Raw genomic sequence first — 20,681 nt, 5'->3', positions numbered from 1 at the left:
TCAATATTTAAATCACCCAGAAAATATACTTCTCTGTTGATATCACATACATTATCAAGCATTTCACACATGTTATCCTGACAGTGACTGTTAGCACTTGGTGGTCTATAGCAGCTTCCCACCAGAATGGGCTTTAGGTGAGGCAGATGAACCTGTAGCCATATTACTTCAAAAGTATTTAACATCAGATCGTCTCTAAGCTTTACAGGAATGTGGTTCTGAATATAGACCGCAACACCACCTCCGTTGGCATTTCTGTCTTTTCGGTAGATGTTATTAACCATGTATTGCTACCACTGTATCATCAAAGGTATTATCTAAGTGAGTTTCAGAGATAGTCAGAATATGAATGTCATCTGTTACAAGCAAGTTATTGACTTCATGGACCTTGTTCTTAGGCTACATATGTTAATATGGGCTATTTTTAGCACTTTTCTGGGTTGCTTGATTGTTTTTAATTATTTACTGGAAAGCTTATCAGAGGTAGACTTACTCATGTTATTTACATTGGAGCTGATGTGCAGGGTGAGCTGCATGAAGTGGTCTTCCTACTATTGCGCACCACCTCAGTGCTAACAGTGTAACAGTGTAACTCTGGGTAATAGGCTTATGATTACTGCTTACAATAGCTGTAGGATAAAAATATGTATTCGGTGCAATTAGGAGTACATACATTAAATTACATACATTGTGTTTCCCAATGCCCCTAAGATCATGTACATTTGATGCAGCATTATGACGACTCATTGTCACAATGGTAGGGATTAACTGAGCTGGTCTTGGATCATTTACCTGTCATTGTTTCAACGCAGCCTTGAAATGCGTGGACAAGGTCCAGGAGCCAAGATTATTTGGATGGACTCCTGTAGAATATCTTCTGTTTCCAGAAGGTGTCAAAGTTATCAATAAAAGTGACTTCAGCAGAGCTACAGTAGTCTTTTAGCCAGACGTGAAATGCCAGCAGTCTGCTGAATCATTCACACCCAACGATGGTACTGGACCTGAAATTATTGGCCGCCTTTTAATGCTAAAATCAGTTAATTTTCAAATGTTCTGAGCTAGCCCTCCTGATGTCGTTCTACCCCACATGGACTACGACAGTGTCAGCTCCCGGCACCTGTGGTAGAACAGTCGGAAGCAGCCTTGTTATGTCCTGTACTCGTGCTCCTGGGTAGCACAGGGTTTTTGTCTTGGGGACCGAGATGTTTCTCACCGTAGAGCTGCCTATGATGACAGCTGGTGATGTTGAATGGGCCGGTCTTCAGGCAGCCTCACGGTCTGGTGAGGCTGGGAGCTCTGAGGATCTATCTTGGCTAAGAGTTGAGGAAAGACTGACTGCGTCACTTCTTGTTTTTATAAGAAACAATGTGTTGAAAATTCCTAATTGTTTGCCTAGTCAACTTACACACAGCACTGACACACACACTTACCCTACCAGACAGGCCACCAGGGGTCTTTTCACAGTTCCCAGGTCCAGAACAAATTCAAGGGAATGTACAGTATTATACAAAGCAATGAGTGCATGGAACTCCCTTCCATCTTATACAGTGCAAGTAAACAGAAAATCTGTTTTCAAAAAACAAATAAAGCAACACCTCAAGGCACAACATCTCTCCCCATGTGACGTACTTGTTGTGTGTATGTACTGACATGTACAGTACCAGTCAAAAGTTTGGACACACCTACTCATTCAAGGGTTTTTCTTTATTTTTACTATTTTCTACATTGTAGAATAATTTTGAAGACATCAAAACCATGAAATAACACAAATGGAATCATGTAGTAACCAAAAAATTGTTAAACAAATCTAAATAGATTTTAGATTTTAGATTCTTCAAAATAGCCACCCTTTGCCTTGATGACAGCATTGCACACTCTTGGAAATCTTTCAACCAGCTTCATGAGGTAGTCACCTGGAGTGCATTTCAATTAACAGCCGTTACAAGGTGTGCCTTGTTAAAAGTGAATTTGTGGAATTTCTTTCCTTCTAATGCATTTGAGCTAATCAGCTGTGTTGTGACAAGGTAGTGGTGGTATACAGAAGATAGCCTGATTTGGTAAAAGACCAAGTCCATATTATGGCAAGAACAGCTCAAATTAGCAAAGAGATACGACAGTCCATCATTACGTTAAGACATGAAAGTCAGTCAATGCAGAACATTTCAAGAACTTTGAAGGTTTCAAGTGCAGTCGCAAAAACCATCAAACCATCAGATGAAACTGGCTCTCATGAGGACAGCTCCTTCAAGTTGGATGGGTTCCTGCTGGTGTACAGCAATCTTTATGTCATAGCACAGATTCTCAATTGGATTTAGGTCTGGGCTTTGACTAGGCCATTCCAAGACATTTACATGTTTCCCCTTAAACCAGTCGAGTGTTGCTTTAGCAGAATGCTTAGGGTCATTGTCCTGCTGGAAGGTGAACCTCCGTCCCCTTCTCAATTCTCTGGAAGACCCTAACAGGTTTTCCTCAAGAACGTCCCTATATTTAGCACCATCCAGCATTCCTTCTTTTCTGACCATTTTCCCAGTCCCTGCCGATGAAAAATATCCCAACAGCTTGATGCTGCCACCACCATGCTTCACTGTGGGGATGGTGTTCTCAGGGTGATACGAGGTGTTTAGTTTGTGCCATACATAGCGTTTTCCTTGATGGCCAAAAAGCTCAATTTTATTCTCATCTGACCAGAGTACCTTCTTCCATATGTTTGTGGAGTCTCCCACATGCTTATTTTTTTCTGGCAACTCTTCCGTAAAGCCCAGCTCTGTAGAGTGTACGGCTTAAAGTGGTTCTATGGTCAGATACTCCAATCTCCGCTGTGGAGCTTTGCGGCTCCTTCAGGGTTATCTTTGGTCTCTTTGTTGCCTCTCTGATTAATGCCCTCCATGCCTGGTCCGTGAATTTTGGTGGGCGGCCCTCTCTTGGCAGGTTTGTTGTGTTGCCATATTCTTTCCATTTTTTAATAATGGATTTAATGGTGCTCCGTGGGATGTTCAAAGTTTTGGATATTTTTTTATAACCCATTTGTACTCCACAACTTTGTCCCTGACGTGTTTGGAGAGCTCCTTGGTCTTCATGGTGCCGCTTGCTTGGTGGTGCCCCTTGCTTGGTGGTGCCCCTTGCTTAGTCTGTTGCAGTGTTGCAGACTCTGGGGCCTTTCAGAACAGGTGTATATATACTGAGATCATGTGACAGATCATGTGACATTTAGATTGCACACAGGTGGACTGGTTGCACCAGATCTTATTTAGGGGCTTCATAGCCAAGGGGGTGAATACATATTTTTTCTGTTTTTCAGTTTTTTATTTTTTAGAATTTTTTGAAACAAGTTTTTTTTTTTCACTTCACCAATTTGTACTATTTTGTGTATGTTCATTACATGAAATCCAAATAAAAATCTATTTAAATTAAAGGTTGTAATGCAACAAAATAGGAAATACGCCAAGGGGGGTGAATACTTTTGCAAGGCACTGTATAGACAACTGCTGCGTACAGTCCATGGAGCAATGGATTCTGGAGAGACAAACACTCACAGAGATCATGCTGAAAGTGAAGCAAGACAATGGATGTGACTGGAAAACAGCCCTAGATTGGGCTTTGATGTCAAAAAACTCAATGCAGCCCCATACCAACTAGTGTTCGGGCAGAACCTTAATCTTCCCTCTGTACTGGTTGACAAGCCACCAGCACTAGAAGGGATGGGACAGCACCTTTCAGCACTACATGCAGGGAGAAAAGCATTCACTGAAGCAGAGTGTTCAGACAGAATTCGCAGGGCTCTGCGTAAACAGATAGAAAAATGGCACCGAAGAATATGGCTGACGTTTTACATTCTCACTATCAATTGTGCTATTTTGTTATTTTTTTTGCGTTTTGTGCAACTTATTTTTTTACTTTTGTGTACAGTCATGGCCAAAAGTTTTGAGAATGACACAAATATTAATTTTCACAAAGTCTGCTGCCTCAGTTTGTATGATGGCAATTTGCATATACTCCAGAATGTTATGAAGAGTGATCAGATGAATTGCAATTAATTGCAAAGTCCCTCTTTAACATGCAAATGAACTGAATCCCCCAAAAAACATTTCCACTGCATTTCAACCCTGCCACAAAAGGACCAGCTGACATCATGTCAGTGATTCTCTCGTTAACACAGGTGTGAGTGTTGACGAGGACAAGGCTGGAGATCCCTCTGTCATGCTGATTGAGTTCGAATAACAGACGGGTAGCTTCAAAAGGAGGGTGGTGCTTGGAATCATTGTTCTTCCTCTGTCAAACATGGTTACCTGCAAGAAAACACGTGCCGTCATCATTGCTTTGTACAAAAAGGGCTTCACAGGCAAGGATATTGCTGCCAGTAAGATCGCACCTAAATCAACCATTTATCGGATCATCAAGAACTTCAAGGAGAGCGGTTCAATTGTTGTGAAGAAGGCTTCAGGGTACCCAAGAAAGTCCAGCAAGCGCCAGGACCGTTGATTCAGCTGCGGGATCGGGGCACCACCAGTACAGAGCTTGCTCAGGAATGGCAACAGGCAGGTGTGAGTGCATCTGCACGCACAGTGAGGTGAAGACTTTTGGAGGATGGCATGGTGTCAAGAAGGGCAGCAAAGAAGCCACTTCTCTCCAGGAAAAACATCAGGGACAGACTGATTTTCTGCAAAAGGTACAGGGACAGACTGGGGATGGTTTGGGGCATCCGGAAAAAAAGCTTGTCCGGGGAAGACAAGGTGAGCGCTACCATCAGTCCTGTGTCATGCCAACAGTAAAGCATTATGAGACCATTCATGTGTGGGGTTGCTTCTCAGCCAAGGGAGTGGGCTCACTCACAATTTTGCCTAAGAACACAGCCATGAATAAAGAATGGTACCAACACATTCTCCGAGAGCAACTTATCCCAACCATCCAGGAACAGTTTGGTGACGAACAATGCCTTTTCCAGCATGATGGAGCACCTTGCCATAAGGCAAAAGTGATAACTAAGTGGCTCTGGGAACAAAACATCGAGATTTTTGATCCATGGCCAGGAAACTCCCCAGACCTTAATCTCATTTAGAACTTGTGGTCAATCCTCAAGAGGCAGGTGGACAAACAAAATCCCATAAATTCTGACAAACTCCAAGCATTGATTATGCAAGAATGGGCTGCCATCAGTCAGGATGTGGCCCAGAAGTTAATTGACAGCATGCCAGGGCGGATTGCAGAGAACTTGAAAAAGAAGGGTCAACACTGCAAATATTGACTCTTTGCATCAACTTCATGTAATTGTCAATAAAAGCCTTTGACACTTATGAAATGCTTGTAATTAAACTTCAGTATTCCATAGTAACATCTGACAAAAATATCTAAAGACACTGAGGCAGCAGACTTTGTGAAAGTTAATATTTGTGTCATTCTCAAAACCTTTGGCCATGACTGTCCAAAAAGAACTTCTGGACATCAGAAAAGCGATTACTCACCGCTGACTTGAAGAAACTTTTTCCTTTAACGAGTTCGATGAGAAGGATATCCTGCTTTCACTGGAACAGGCCCAGATCCACGCCTTTTGCGTGAAGAAAAGACATCGGAAAAGGGGACACAGATCCTCCTGATTCCCTGCTTGCAAGCAAAAACTAAAGCAGGAAGTAACAGTGACTCGCTCAATGCGGAAGTGGTCAGATGACTCGGATGCTACACTACAGGACTGTTTCGCTAGCACAGACTGGAAAATGTTCCGGGATTCATCCAATGGCATTGAGGAATACACCACCTCAGTCATCGATTTCATCAATAAGTGCATTGATGACGTCGTCCCCACAGTGACTGTACGTACATATCCCAACCAGAAGCCATGGCTAGAGCTGCCGCTTTCAAGGAGCGGGAGACTAATCCGGACGCTTATAAGAAATCTCGCTATGCCCTCCGACGAACCATCAAACAAGCAAAGCATCAATACAGGATTAAGATTGAATCCTACTACACCGGCTCTGACGCTCATTGGATTTGACAGGGCTTGATAACTATTACGGACTACAAAGAGAAACCCAGACTTGAGCTGCCCAGTGACGCGAGCCTACCAGACAAGCTAAATGCCTTTTATGCTCGCTTCGAGGCAAGCAACACTGAAGCATGCACAAGAGAACCAGCTGTTCTGGATGACTGTGTGATAACGCTCTCTGTAGCCGATGTGAACAAAACTTTAAACAGGTCAACATTCACAAAGCCGCTGGGCCAGATGGATTACCAGGACGTGTACTTAAAGCGTGGACCAACTGTCAAGTGTCTTCACTGACATTTTCAACCTCTCCCTGACCGAGTCTGTAATACCTACATGTTTCAAGCAGACCACCATAGTCCCTGTGGCCAAGGAAGCGAAGGTAACCTGCCTAAATGATTACTGCCCGTGGCACTCACGTCGGTAGCCATGAAGTGCTTTGAAAGACTGGTCATGGCTCACATCAACAGCATCCTCCCGGACAGCCTAGACCCACTCCAATTCGCATACCGCCCCAACAGATCCACAGATGACTTAATCTCAATCGCACTCCACACTGCCCTTTCTCACCTGTACAAAAGGAACACCTATGTGAGAATGCTGTTCATTGACTACAGCTCAGCGTTCAACACCATAGTGCCTACGAAGCTCATCACTAAGCTAAGGACTCTGGGACTAAACACCTCCCTCTGCAACTGGATCCTGGACTTCCTGATGGGCTTCCCCCAGGTGGTAAGAGTAGGCAACAACATGTCTGCCACGCTGATCCTTAACACTGGGGTCCCTCAGGGGTGTGTACTTAGTCCCCTCCTGTATTCCCTGTTCACCTACGACTGCATAGCCAAACACGACTCCAACACCATCATTAAGTCTGCTGACGACACAACAGTGGTAGGCCTGATCACCGACAACGATGAGATGGCCTATAGGGAGGAGGTCAGAGAACTGGCAGTGTGGTGCCAGGACAACAACCTCTCCCTCAATATGAGCAAGACAAAGGAGCTGATCGTGGACTACAGGAAAAGGCGGGCCGAACAGGCCCCAATTAAGATCAACGGGGCTGTAGTGGAGCGGATCGAGAGTTTCAAGTTCCTTGGTGTCCACATCACCAACAAACTATCATGGTCCAAACATACCAAGACAGTCGTGAAGAAGGCATAACAAAACCTTTTCCCCCTCAGAAGACTGAAAAGATTTGGCACGGGTTCCTAGATCCTCAAAAGGTTCTACAGCTGCATCATCGAGAGCATCCTGACCGGGTGCATCACCGCCTGGTATGGCAACTGCTCGGCAGCTGACTGTAAGGCGCTACAGAGGGTAGTGCGAACGGCCCAGTACATCACTATGGCCAAGCTTCTTGCCATCCAGGACCTATATAATAGGCGGTGTCAGAGGAAAGCCCATAGAATTGTCAGAGACTCCAGTCACCCAAGTTATAGAATGTTTTCTCTGCTACCGCACGGCAAGCGGTAGCAGTGATGCACTGTTGGTTAAGGGCTTGTAAGTAAGCATTTCACGGTAAAGTCTACACTTGTATTCGGCGCATGTGGCAAATAAAGTTCGATTTGATTTGATTTGAAACAGCTTCTACCCACAGATGAGAAGTACGAGACTGGAAACAAAGTGTACTACAAACGAATTGACTGTCGAGTGGAAAGGACCGGGAGTAGTCATTGGCCAAGAGGGTGTGGTGATATTTGTGAGGCACAGAGGCACCATTGTCAGGGTGCATCACTCAAGATTGCGGAAAGTAAATGTTCAACAAGATGGAGGGGCTGTTGCTGAGAATCAGCCTCCTACTGAAATGACAAAAAGGACACATTAACAGACACAAACCTACCAGATGTTGCATCCAAGGATATGGACACTGAAACTGACACACGAAATGGAGCAGAGAGCTTCAACCATGACACAGGTAATACTGTTGAGGTTTTAAATGAGGAAATCGTTCATCAACAGCCACATGTATTAAGACAACATGGTGGTTCTAATCTGAAACTGGACAAACTGTTAAATAAATGGACAGAGAAAGTGGTATTCCACACACAGCAACAGTCCTTGGAAGAGCAGGAAAAGCCAAAGGAGTACTCTGAACCAGCTACCCTTTCTGGTACAACAGGTCAGCTGACTCAGCTGTGTCAACAAGGTGGGTGTGTACCATTAAAGAATCCTTACCTGGAATGGTGCCAAAAGCACGTTTAGTGGCTAGAGGTTTTGAGGAGCTGGCTGCTAAAGAACTCCCAAAAGACTCACCGACATGCGCCTCAGAGTCACTCAGATTGCTGCTGACAGTGATCTGGCAGAAAGAATTGAAACTTCATTCCATAGACATCAAATCTGCATTTTTGCAGGGAACAGAGCTGTCAAGGGACATTCACAGCTGACCTCGAAGAAACACTGTGGAAACTAAAAAAGTGTGTATGGCCTGGCAGATGCATCATTACTGGTACAACAAAGTCAAGGCAACAATGCTGAGTACAGGTGGAAAAATGTCACAACTGGATCATGCAGTCTTCTATTGGCTTGATCAAGACTGCAATGTGACTGGAGTACTTTCCTGTCATGTTGATGACTTCATCTGGGGTGGCTCACAGACCTTTGCTACTGTGAGTCCACTCCTCAAAGCTGTTTTCCAGGTCGGCCGTGAGGAGCATGATCGTTTTTGTTATGTTGGCATAGAGTTTATTACATTTGACAGAACAATACTGATGCAATAGGAAAGCTATATCAAGAATCTTCAACCCATCCACACAGATTCTTCAAGAGCCGTACAAAGCAATTCCCCTCTATGTGGAATTGAAGCTGATCAATTGGGGTCAAAGATGGGTAAAATTCTATGGGTTGCTCAACAGAGTAGACATGATGTAATGTTTGATGGCTGAAACTTGGCATCCCACTGTATAAACCATTCAAGAGACAAACAAAGTTGTTCGTAAACTGAAATCAACAAGTGACTCTAAAGTTTCAGCATGTTGGAAAATATGACTATCTTCAGTGATGCTTCCCTAGGGAACCTTACAGTTGGAGGCACACAAGGTAGACATCTAATCATGTTAATGGCTGAAAAAGGAAGATTCTCACCATCTGTTGGCAGTCAGAAAGGATCAGAAGGGTTGTCCGAAGCACACTTGCTTGAGAAACCCTTGCTCTTGCGGATGGAATTGACAATGGCACATTCTACCTGTAGTTTATGTCACTGACAGCAACTCCCTAGTTGATGCTGTCAAGTCAACCAAGTCTGTCACAGAGAAAATACTTCGTCTTGAGATTATCAGCATCGAGGAACTTATTCAAGCACAGAGAATCCAGCGGATTCTGTGGTCGGCCACAAAGGAACAGCTTGGTGACTGCCTGACTTAAAAGGGAGCATCCGGTCTTGTGCTCCTAAAGGCACTCAGTAATGGAAAGTGGCAGCTTGACTAATACAAATAAAAACTTTGTCACACAACCCATTTGTAATGGGTAACTTAAATAATACTTGGACATTTAATTATGTTGTTGATGTTTTATTTGTGTTTAAAGAAGAGTGGGAGATTGTTCAGTTCAGGTTTTAAGTATCCCTATATTTCTGTTATTACCATGCTATCACTCTGTTATTAGTACGCCTGCACAGTAGTCTCACTGGAGATGGACCTGGCCTGAGTGTGATGGCAACTACAGTTACATACACTTATGTTGGAGTTTACATATACGTATGTTGGAGTTTACATATACTTATGTTTACATATACTTATGTTGTAGTTTACATATACTTATGTTTACATATACTTAGGTTGGAGTCATTAAAACTCGTTTTTCAACCACTCCACAAATTTCTTGTTAACAAGCTATAGTTTGGGCAAGTCGGTTAGGACATCTACTTTGTGCATGACACAAGTAATTTTTCCAACAATTGTTTACAGACAGATTATTTCACTTCTAATTCACTGTATCACAATTCCAGTGAGTCAGACGTTTACATACACTAAGTTGACTGTGCCTTTAAACAGCATGGAAAATTCCAGAAAAGGATGTCATGGCTTTAGAAGCTTCTGATAGGCTAATTTACATAATTTGAGTCAATTGGAGGTGTACCTGTGGATCTATTTCAAGACCTACCTTCAAACTCAGTGCCTCTTTGCTTGAAGTCATGGGAAAATCAAGAGAAATCAGCCAAGACCTCCACAAGTCTGGTTCATCCTTGGGAGCAATTTCCAAATGCCTGAAGGTACCACGTTCATCTGTACAAACAATAGTACGCAAGTACAAACACCATGGGACCACGCAGCCATCATACCGCTCAGGAAGAAGACGCGTTCTGTCTCCTAGAGATGAACGTACTTCGATGCGAAAAGTGCAAATCAATCCCAGAAAAACAGCAAAGGATCTTGTGAAGATGCTGGAGGAAACCGGTACAAAAGTATCTATATCCACAGTAAAACGAGTCCTATATTGACATAACCTGAAAGGCCACTCAGCAAGGAAGAAGCCACTGCTCCTAAACCGCCATAAAAAAGCCAGACTACGGTTGTCAACTGCACATAGGGACAAAGATCGCACTACAATCAGCACTGCAACTGAAATGAATGAGTAGACAAGTATATCGATAGGTCGATAACGATAGGCTTGTATTTTTATTATTAGCAGCTCGTCTATATTAATATCGAGGAATATTTCACTTTCTCTGGTCATAGGAACAACAACATGAATATGTGAATGAGGGAGAAGTATTGCAGTGCTTCTCGAGTTTCGCCCATCAGGTGGAAGACTGTGTCCCCTCTCTCTTGTCAGTTTCCCCCTCCGCTACTCTCTCCCTTCCTCCACTGAGACTGACCATCAGTTGCAGGTACCATTAGTTGGGTAAAATAAAAAGCTAATATTTAAATGTATGCTCAGATTTGCCTCGCAAGTAGTACAGCAACTGATCTATTTTGTTTATGTAGCTCGAGTTTTGAGATATAATGTGATCTGAGAAGAACCATACTGGCAGGCCAAGCATAGCCTGCTGTGATAATGAATGAGGCCTACTGCACAGATGTCATCCCTACAGACCTGTTTTTATTAGGTTAATGATGCATAGGCTTACATTTTTTACTTCATGAGAGCGTAGATCTCGGCTTGCATTTTGACTCAGAAAAGGTTGGTGACCACTGGGCTAAAGGGTGTCTCCAGGGTCAGCTAGTTGTTTATTGTATCTGAAGTTGGAATCACACCAGGGAGGATCATGGGAGTTTATTTCTTCCTCTCTGTGCCGAGGTCCTGACCTCATCACCACACCTCTGCACTGACACACACACACACACACACACACACACACACACACACACACACACACACACACACACACACACACACACACACACACACACACACCACTGAAATAACTGTTACAGCACCTCTCAACACCCATGGCCTGCTGTTTATTTGGCTTGTATTACCTTTCCCCCTGAAGTCACACACACGTACACAGTCCATTTACTTTCCTTACATCTCTCCTCTCCTTGTTGATCCCACTACCTGCCCTGTGTAATAAAATGTGTAATAATGTAGTATAATAACATGTGTATAATAATGTGGTAATGCCTGTCTCCAACAGGAGTTGATTCCAGAGTTCTACTACCTGCCCTGTGTAATAAAACGTGTAATAATGTAGTATAATAACATGTGTATAATAATGTGGTAATGCCTGTCTCCAACAGGAGTTGATTCCAGAGTTCTACTACCTGCCCTGTGTAATAAAACGTGTAATAATGTAGTATAATAACATGTGTATAATAATGTGGTAATGCCTGTCTCCAACAGGAGTTGATTCCAGAGTTCTACTACCTGCCGGAGATGTTTGGTAACAGTAATGGTTACCACCTGGGCCAGAGGGAGGACGGAAAGATGGTGTGTGATGTAGAGCTGCCTCCCTGGGCCAACAAGCCTGAAGACTTTGTCAGGATCAACCGGATGGTGAGGAACTAAACACCTCTCCTCCTCTCCTTATCTCCCACCCTCTGCTCTGTTCCTCTCCTCTCCTGCTTTTGTCACCCTTGTCTCCTCCTCCGTCCTCTCATTTTGTACCACCCTTTCCTTTCCTCCTCTATCATCCCCTCCTCTTTCCTACCCCCCACCTCTCCCCTCTCCTCCCCCTCTTCCCTCTCCCCCTCTCCTCCCCCTCACTCTGTGTGTCTGTGTGCACTGCTCGATACTAACACAATCTGCAGCTGACCCCGGTGATGTCACTAAAGGACGGGGCCAGTAAGTGTCCCCTATAATGTTACCTAATGCTGGACTCATCAATCATCATTTAGCTGTGTGTGTGTGTGCGTGTGTGTGTGTGTCAGCCCAGGACAACCCTGTTCTCCCTGCAGGCCCCTTTTGAGCAACACACAAACACACACGCATACACGCATACACGCACGCACGCACGCACACACACACACACACACACACACACACACACACACACACACAGAGACAGAACGTGAGCTCCCTCTCCACCCTCTGCCAGCCTCTCAACCAGTCCTGCCTAGAGACACACAGCGTTTCACTTCTCATCACATTTCAAACCCACGCATACAAACAAACACACACTCGTACACACACACACTCACAATTACACTATTATATATATGAGATTATGGGGGGGGGTTCTACAGATCTACAATGTTATTGGGAGTAGGATGGGGGGTATGGGGTAGGAACACACTTGACCTTTTCAGCAGGAGTGACAGAGCTGGGGGGAGGGAGGTAGGGGTGGTGATGGGGAGGGGCTGGGGGGGGGGGGAGGGTTAGCGGCGAGCAGAGGTGACCTTTCAGTAAGCTCAGCTCTCTTCTACTCCTCTGCTCTCTCCCTCTGCTCTCCTCCTCTACTGCCTGGTCAACTACATCTACATCAACCTAGCACACAGGGTGGAGGAGGGTGTTGGAGGGGTGGCACAGAGAGGACGGTGGGGGTGGAGGGGTGGCACAGAGAGGAGGGAGGTGGAGGGATGGCACAGAGAGGAGGGAGGTGGAGGGATGGCACAGAGTGGAGGGAGGTGGAGGGGTGGCACAGAGAGAAGGGTGAGGGTGGAGGGGTGGCACAGAGAGGGGGAGGGAAGTAGAGGGGTGGCACAGAGAGGGGGAGGGAGGTGGAGGGGTGGCACAGAGAGGAGGGAGGTGGAGGGGTGGCACAGAGAGGAGGGAGGTGGAGGGGTGGCACAGAGAGGAGGGTGGGGGTGGAGGGGTGGCACAGAGAGGAGGGAGTTGGAGGGGTGGCACAGAGAGGAGGAGGTGGAGGGGTGGCACAGAGAGGAGGGAGGTGGAGGGGTGGCACAGAGAGGAGGAGGTGGAGGGGCGGCACAGAGAGGAGGAGGTGGAGGGGTGGCACAGAGAGGAGGGAGGTGGAGGGGTGGCACAGAGAGGAGGGAGGTGGAGGGGTGGCACAGCGAGGAGGGAGGTGGAGGGGTGGCACAGAGAGGAGGGAGGTGGAGGGGTGGCACAGAGAGGAGGGAGGTGGAGGCGCGGCACAGAGAGGAGGGAGGTGGAGGGGTGGCACAGAGAGGTGGGAGGTGGAGGGGTGGCACAGAGAGGAGGGAGGTGGAGGGGTGGCACAGAGAGGAGGAGGTGGAGGGGTGGCACAGAGAGGAGGGAGGTGGAGGGGTGGCACAGTGAGGAGGAGGTGGAGGGGTGGCACAGAGAGGTGGAGGTGGAGGGGTGGCACAGAGAGGAGGGAGGTGGAGGGGTGGCACAGAGAGGAGAAGGGAGGTGGAGGGCCAGGCCTCGGCAGTGGGGGGGTGGGTTGTTGCACAGTGTTCTTATCCTCTTATCTTGTAATATAGATATTAGCATACATGCGGAATCCTTGGATGGATACCTAGAGAATCATCATCTTCACTCTCCGTCACTGTCCTCACTCATCCTGCTCTCAGATCTCATTATAGCGTTCTTCATTTTCTGCTTCCCTCTTTCTTGACCTTTTATTCTCTCTCTTTCTCTCTTTCTTTCTCTCTCTTTCTCTCTCTCTCTCCTTCCCTCTCCCACCCTCCCTCCCTCCCTCCACCACTCCTCCCTCCAGTTCCCATCTTTGCATGTGCCAGATTCAATCGTGGTGACATGCCCCATGGCTAGTTCAGCTCCCTCTGTGTTCAGCTCTGTCTGTGTGCTCTAGCTAGCTCCACTCTGTTGGTAGAGGCTGTTATTGTCCTGTGGGAGGGAGAGTGTAAAGTCCTGCAGCATGTCTTTATGCATATCTGCTACTAGAGTTGTAGTACAGCACCATAGTGCTGTAACACAACAGTAACACTGTCTACCATAGTGATGTAACACAACAGTAACACTGTCTACCATAGTGATGTAACACAACAGTAACACTGTCTACCATAGTGATGTAACACAACAGTAACACTGTCTACCATAGTGCTGTAACACAACAGTAACACTGTCTACCATAGTGATGTAACACAACAGTAACACTGTCTACCATAGTGATGTAACACAACAATAACACTGTCTACCATAGTGCTGTAACACAACAGTAACACTGTCTACCATAGTGATGTAACACAACAGTAACACTGTCTACCATAGTGATGTAACACAACAGTAACACTGTCTACCATAGTGATGTAACACAACAGTAACACTGTCTACTATAGTGATGTAACACAACAATAACACTGTCTACCATAGTGATGTAACACAACAGTAACACTGTCTACCATAGTGATGTAACACAACAGTAACACTGTCTACCATAGTGATGTAACACAACAATAACACTGTCTACCATAGTACTGTAACACAACAGTAACACTGTCTACCATAGTGATGTAACACAACAGTAACACTGTCTACCATAGTGATGTAACACAACAGTAACACTGTCTACCATAGTGATGTAACACAACAGTAACACTGTCTACTATAGTGATGTAACACAACAATAACACTGTCTACCAAAGTGATGTAACACAACAGTAACACTGTCTACCATAGTGATGTAACACAACAGTAACACTGTCTACCATAGTGATGTAACACAACAATAACACTGTCTACCATAGTGCTGTAACACAACAGTAACACTGTCTACCATAGTGATGTAACACAACAGTAACACTGTCTACCATAGTGCTGTAACACAACAGTAACACTGTCTACCATAGTGCTGTAACACAACAGTAACACTGTCTACCATAGTGCTGTAACACAACAGTAACACTGTCTACCATAGGGGCCAGTGTAAGATTACAGGAATACTGTAATTATCTTTACTTTGATGTCTTATCTTAAACACCCTTAAGACTCCCATCAGAAATCCATGTTCCTCTCCGTACACACCAGTGCACGCACGCACGCACGCACGCACGCACGCACGCACGCACGCACGCACGCACGCACGCACGCACGCACGCACGCACGCACACACACACACACACACACACACACACACACACACACACACACACACACACACACACACACACACACACACACACACAAATGGCTTACAGTAAAGTGGATCTCCATTAGTATTGAACAGCTCCATGAGAAAGATAGCTAGTCATTATTTTTAATAGACAGAGAAGAAACATGATACCTGGCTGATATCAGACTGGAGACATTAAACAGGCTCCCTGAGGCTCATCCTGTTTATTAGGGTTAGTCCCAAATAGCACCCTATTCCCTACACAGCTAGTGCACTACTTTTGATAAGTGCGTGGTCAAAAGTAGTGCACTATATAGGGAATAGGGTGCCATTTGGGATGGAGTTTTTTTCACAGTCTGGCTGGAGAGAGAATAGCTGCTATCAAAACTCAGGATTCCATATTATCACTGAATGCTTTAGGTTCAATAGTAGTTTTCCCCCTGTTTTACAACAACTAGTGCAGTGAGGTTTATGTGTTGGGCAGTGCAGTGATGTTGTCAGTTGTATGTACAGTAACATTGACTGTGTGTGTAGTGTAACTTGTGTTGGGTTGTGTGGTGTGTGTTATTGTTTCCGATGTGTGTATTGTTGTGTGTTAACTGTGTGTGTTTTTATGCTGCTGGCTGCCTTTATCCTCTACTCACCCTGCATGTGTTGTGTTGTGTGTGTTATGTGTACTGTGTGTTTACTGTGTGTGTTTTCATGCTGCCGGGTGCCTTTCCCCTCTAACCCCTGCTGCCTGTGTCTGTGTGTTCTGACAGGCCCTGGAAAGTGAGTTTGTGTCATGTCAGCTGCATCAGTGGGTTGACCTTATTTTCGGCTACAAGCAGCGCGGGCCCGAGGCGGTGCGCGCCCTCAATGTCTTTCACCACCTGACCTACGAGGGTTCCGTCAGCCTGGACAGCATCACCGACCCCGCCCTCAGAGAGGTACGCCATGACACGACATGCTACGATACGCACGTCACTGTCACCATGGACACCAAACACCCCCTCACCCCAACCATCCCATCTACCCAGCTCCAGCATAGACAGATACTGCAGCTTCTGTCTATCCAGGTTCAGTTCACTTCATTTATTTGGTATTTCACTGGAATTTGTCTCGCATTAAAGATATTAAACCATAAACATTTACAGACAACATGATATAGATGACAACAACTGCATAAAACACATACAGAGTACACACAGATATGGGTTTACAGTATAGTTGTTGCAAATACATGATCAATACAGTACAAAGTCAAAGGTATTTTGATTTTCTATCTCTCCTTCACTCCATTTACTATTGACATTATTCTGTTTTGCCCCTATACTACTGCAGACCCGCACTCTCACTCACTCACTCACTCACTCCCTCACTCACTCACTCACTCACTCACTCACTCACTCACTCACTCACTCACTCACTCACTCACTCACTCACTCACTCACTCACTCACTCACTCACTCACTCACATTCACACCCAGGTCAATGAATGTTAGTCTGAAGTGTTGTTTGATATAAATTATCTAGGGGTCATCTTGTGAATAGACATGGGAGTGAATCCTCTCATTTACATTTCATTAATTGACTAGATCTGAGCTGTTATCTGAGCAGGAGGAAGCTGTGAATAGCTTAATTGCAGAGAGAGAGAAAGAGAGAGAGGGGAGGAGGTAGAGGGAGAGGGTGAGGAAGAGAGAAATGGAGAGAGGTAGAGAGAGGTGGAGGTAGAGAGAGGTGGAGGTAGAGAGAGGTGGAGGTAGAGAGAGGTGGAGGGAGAGAGAGAGAAGTAGAGCGAGAGGGAGAGAGAGAGAGGAGGTGGTAGAGGGAGAGGGTGAGGAAGAGAGAGAGAGAAGTAGAGAGAGAGGGAGGTAGAGAGAGAGGGAGAGAGAGAGAGGAGGAGGTAGAGAGTGAGGGATTTAGAGAGGGAGAGGAAGGGAGAGAAGAAGATAGAGATAGAGGGAGGTAGAGAGAGAGAAGGAGAGAGAAGGGAAGATTGAGGTAGAGAGAGAGGGAGGTAGAGCGGTCGAGAGGAGGAGGAGGAGGAGGGGAGCTGAGACTACAGCAATAGCAGCTGGCATGCAGCAGCAGTGTGGTGTTTCCAGTGTGATCTCCTCTCCCTGTGATATCCACCATCTGCCGTCTGCAAAACAACTCATTTATATCCCGTCACTTCCCGGGCCGCCTTTATCTATCAAGTGACCACTATGCAAATCACTCAGCTGCCTAATTACCAAACAATATGGACAACGGCTTTGGTTTTCATTATTTCCTCTCAGGCTTTTTCAGACAATGGCAATTATTGGAGTCATCCGGCTGTGAGGTTTTGGGAGCTGTCTGTCTGCCACCCTGCGAGGCGATAGTGTTGGGATGGGAGCTGACTGTGTAGCTTCATACTGCCTAATGGTGGTGGCCAGTTGATGCTGTGTCCTTTCTAACATGGGTCTGTGTGTCTGTGTGTGTTGGAGGGAGGACTTAGCTCAGCTAAATGCAACAGATATGATAAGTACTAAAGAAGGTACGCCTGAATACCTTGATGCCTTCGTCAGATCGTTTTATTTTTACTCCATAGCAGGTGAATTCATTACTGCCTGTCATTAACTCAGAGACAGGAACCTAAGGTCAAGTCTGCAGAATAACAAGTGAGTCTGTGAGAGATGTTATGTAGCGGAAGGAAGAAAGAGTTCAATGCTTCAGATAACAGACCTTCTTTCTCAAGCACTACAATTAGAGATAAACATCAAATCTGCATCCCAAATGGCACTCTATTCCCTACACAGTGCAGTGCTTTTGACCAGAGCCCTATGTGAAAAGGTTGCTTTTTGGCACGCACAACAAGTATCGATTCGCCTGATAATGGTGGAAGTAGTGGGATTCTGTGTATTGGTGGAAATAAGGTGGCAGCCATGTGTGGAGCTGCTCCCAGTCAAAGGATCCCAACATGGTTTTCTTTTAGCTGACCCAGCCAGCCTGTCAGTTAGTCAGCAAGCCAGTCAGTCAGCCATTCTGAGTGGATGTGCTGATTGGCTCCATAACATTCTGAGATGTGGTGATTGGCTCCATAACATTCTGGGATGTGCTGATTGGCTCCAGAACATTTTCGGATGTGTTGATTGGCTTCAGGCAGATTCTGGTTCATACCTGTCTGACAGGTGCAACCGCAGCGCTGACATTAACCGCTGCAATTATGGCATTAAAATGTCAAGGAATTAGAAAGTCAATTTGAAAGATAATGATTCATCTGACTCGGTGTCAGATTAGACTAGCTGATGGCTGCTGCTGTTACATGCGTTCGGGCTGTCCGGGCCGCCCGGGACGTGGTTGGCTAAGACAGGTGTCCGGGCCGTGGTTGGCTGAGGGCACAGTGACAGGTCTACTGGGCGCGCTGCTGGAACAGGAGTCCTACTGCAGCCTTGATGTCCATCCTGACAGCCTTCTCATATGGAAAACATGACAGCAGCCCCCTGATACAGACCCTGCTGTGTCACTCAGACACAAACAGACAAATTATTCATCAGTGAGGCTGTTCTCCTGCAGACAGCTAGTCACACAGCCTCCAGTTAGAAGGCCCATTACTGCCTATTGAAGGGACAAACAACATGTGGGGGATGTGTGCTAGCCCAATGAAGGTGTTCTCCTAATGACAGAAGCTTTGAAGCTGCTTTCATTAATGCTTACTGCAGTCACCTAGCCATAGTAGCAGCCCTGGCATGCTAGTGTTTAAATAGTTGACCTCAACTATAAGAAGATCCCTTGATAAGCTATACATAACTTAAAAGACACAGATTACTGGTGATGGTAGCTGTGGTTGTGACAACATTGTTAGAGACAAGCCGGTGTACTTCTACATACAGTAGTTCACATGTCAACTCAGAGACGGTCATTCCCAGAGACCCTTCAGGCTAACTTCTGTCTGTGGTGAAAGGATTACCTACAGCCGATCCACACGGGCTCATCTTAAAGTCACTAACATTGTTCCAATGACAATGGGGAATGTTAACTTCATAACGTGTTAACTTCATAACCTCACAACAAGGTTTTAATAGTGTAAGAAAGGATGGAATTCAAAACATATATTTTGGCTTTGTGTGGGTGCGTGTAGTGCCTTGGTTATTAATGTTTGTTCTTAAATGTTTCTTATAGATCCTTTAGAATTTAATTATGTGATAATTAAGAACTACGGAAAAACACAATCTATTAGTATGACCCAACCGTGTTGATTTGGTGTGTGGAGCATTCATTCTATGTGGGTGTTAAGGTGTTGATGAACAGGTGTTAGTTCTATACCACGTACTATACCTGTCTGTCTGTCTGTCTGTCTGTCTGTCTGTCTGTCTGTCTGTCTGTCTGTCTGTCTGTCTGTCTGTCTGTCTGTCTGTCTGTCTGTCTGTCTGTCTGTCTGTCTGTCTGTCTCCCCCCCCCCCCAAGCCAGGTGATAGCTGCTGATATACCTGTGTGTTCATCCAGGCAGGTTGGTTGTTGTTGCTGGGAGCTACATCAGCAGATAGTTACACAATACGTGTCACTTATCAGCCAAAAGACAGGCAGGGCCTTAAAGCAGGCGGGTCCTTAAATGAATGAACTGCCTGTTAAGTCTTCAGGATGGCTGTTTGAGATGCACGTGACTTTCTGACACACTGACCGCAGAGAGTATTAGAGCTATTAGCATGTTGTTGTGATGGTCGGGAGAAAACATGCGCTTCAGATCACCGCTCTCTCTCTCCCTGCTCTTTTTCTCTCTCTCTCTCCCTGCTCTTTTTCTCTCTCTCTCTCCCTGCTCTTTTTCTCTCTCTCTCTCCCTGCTCTTTTTCTCTCTCTCTCTCCCTGCTCTTTTTCTCTCCCTCTCTCCCTGCTCTTTTTCTCTCTCTCTCTCCCTGCTCTTTTTCTCTCTCTCTCTCCCTGCTCTTTTTCTCTCTCTCTCTCCCTGCTCTTTTTCTCTCTCTCTCTCCCTGCTCTTTTTCTCTCCCTCTCTCCCTGCTCTTTTTCTCTCTCTCTCTCCCTGCTCTTTTTCTCTCCCTCTCTCCCTGCTCTTTTTCTCTCCCTCTCTCCCTGCTCTTTTTCTCTCTCTCTCTCCCTGCTCTTTTTCTCTCTCTCTCTCCCTGCTCTTTTTCTCTCTCTCTCTCCCTGCTCTTTTTCTCTCTCTCTCTCCCTGCTCTTTTTCTCTCTCTCTCTCCCTGCTCTTTTTCTCTCTCTCTCTCCCTGCTCTTTTTCTCTCCCTCTCTCCCTGCTCTTTTTCTCTCTCTCTCTCCCTGCTCTTTTTCTCTCCCTCTCTCCCTGCTCTTTTTCTCTCCCTCTCTCCCTGCTCTTTTTCTCTCTCTCTCTCCCTGCTCTTTTTCTCTCTCTCTCTCC

At 45.7% G+C, this 20,681-nt stretch overlaps 1 protein-coding gene across 4 annotated transcripts in view; it reads left to right on the top strand.

The window, feature by feature from the left end:
- Positions 1-20,681, top strand: part of LOC139547932 (neurobeachin-like) — a 295,912-nt gene that overhangs the window by 255,884 nt on the left and 19,347 nt on the right. For all 4 annotated transcript variants that reach the window (XM_071357133.1, XM_071357132.1, XM_071357131.1 and 1 more), the window contains 2 exons: positions 11,756-11,908; positions 16,112-16,279. In XM_071357133.1, the coding sequence (XP_071213234.1) occupies positions 11,756-11,908; positions 16,112-16,279 (321 nt within the window). The remainder of the gene's footprint in view (positions 1-11,755; positions 11,909-16,111; positions 16,280-20,681) is intronic.

The sequence above is a fragment of the Salvelinus alpinus genome, chromosome 21, assembly GCF_045679555.1.
Source record: "Salvelinus alpinus chromosome 21, SLU_Salpinus.1, whole genome shotgun sequence".
Lineage (NCBI taxonomy): Eukaryota > Metazoa > Chordata > Actinopteri > Salmoniformes > Salmonidae > Salvelinus > Salvelinus alpinus.
This window is presented reverse-complemented; position numbering and strand designations above follow the sequence as displayed.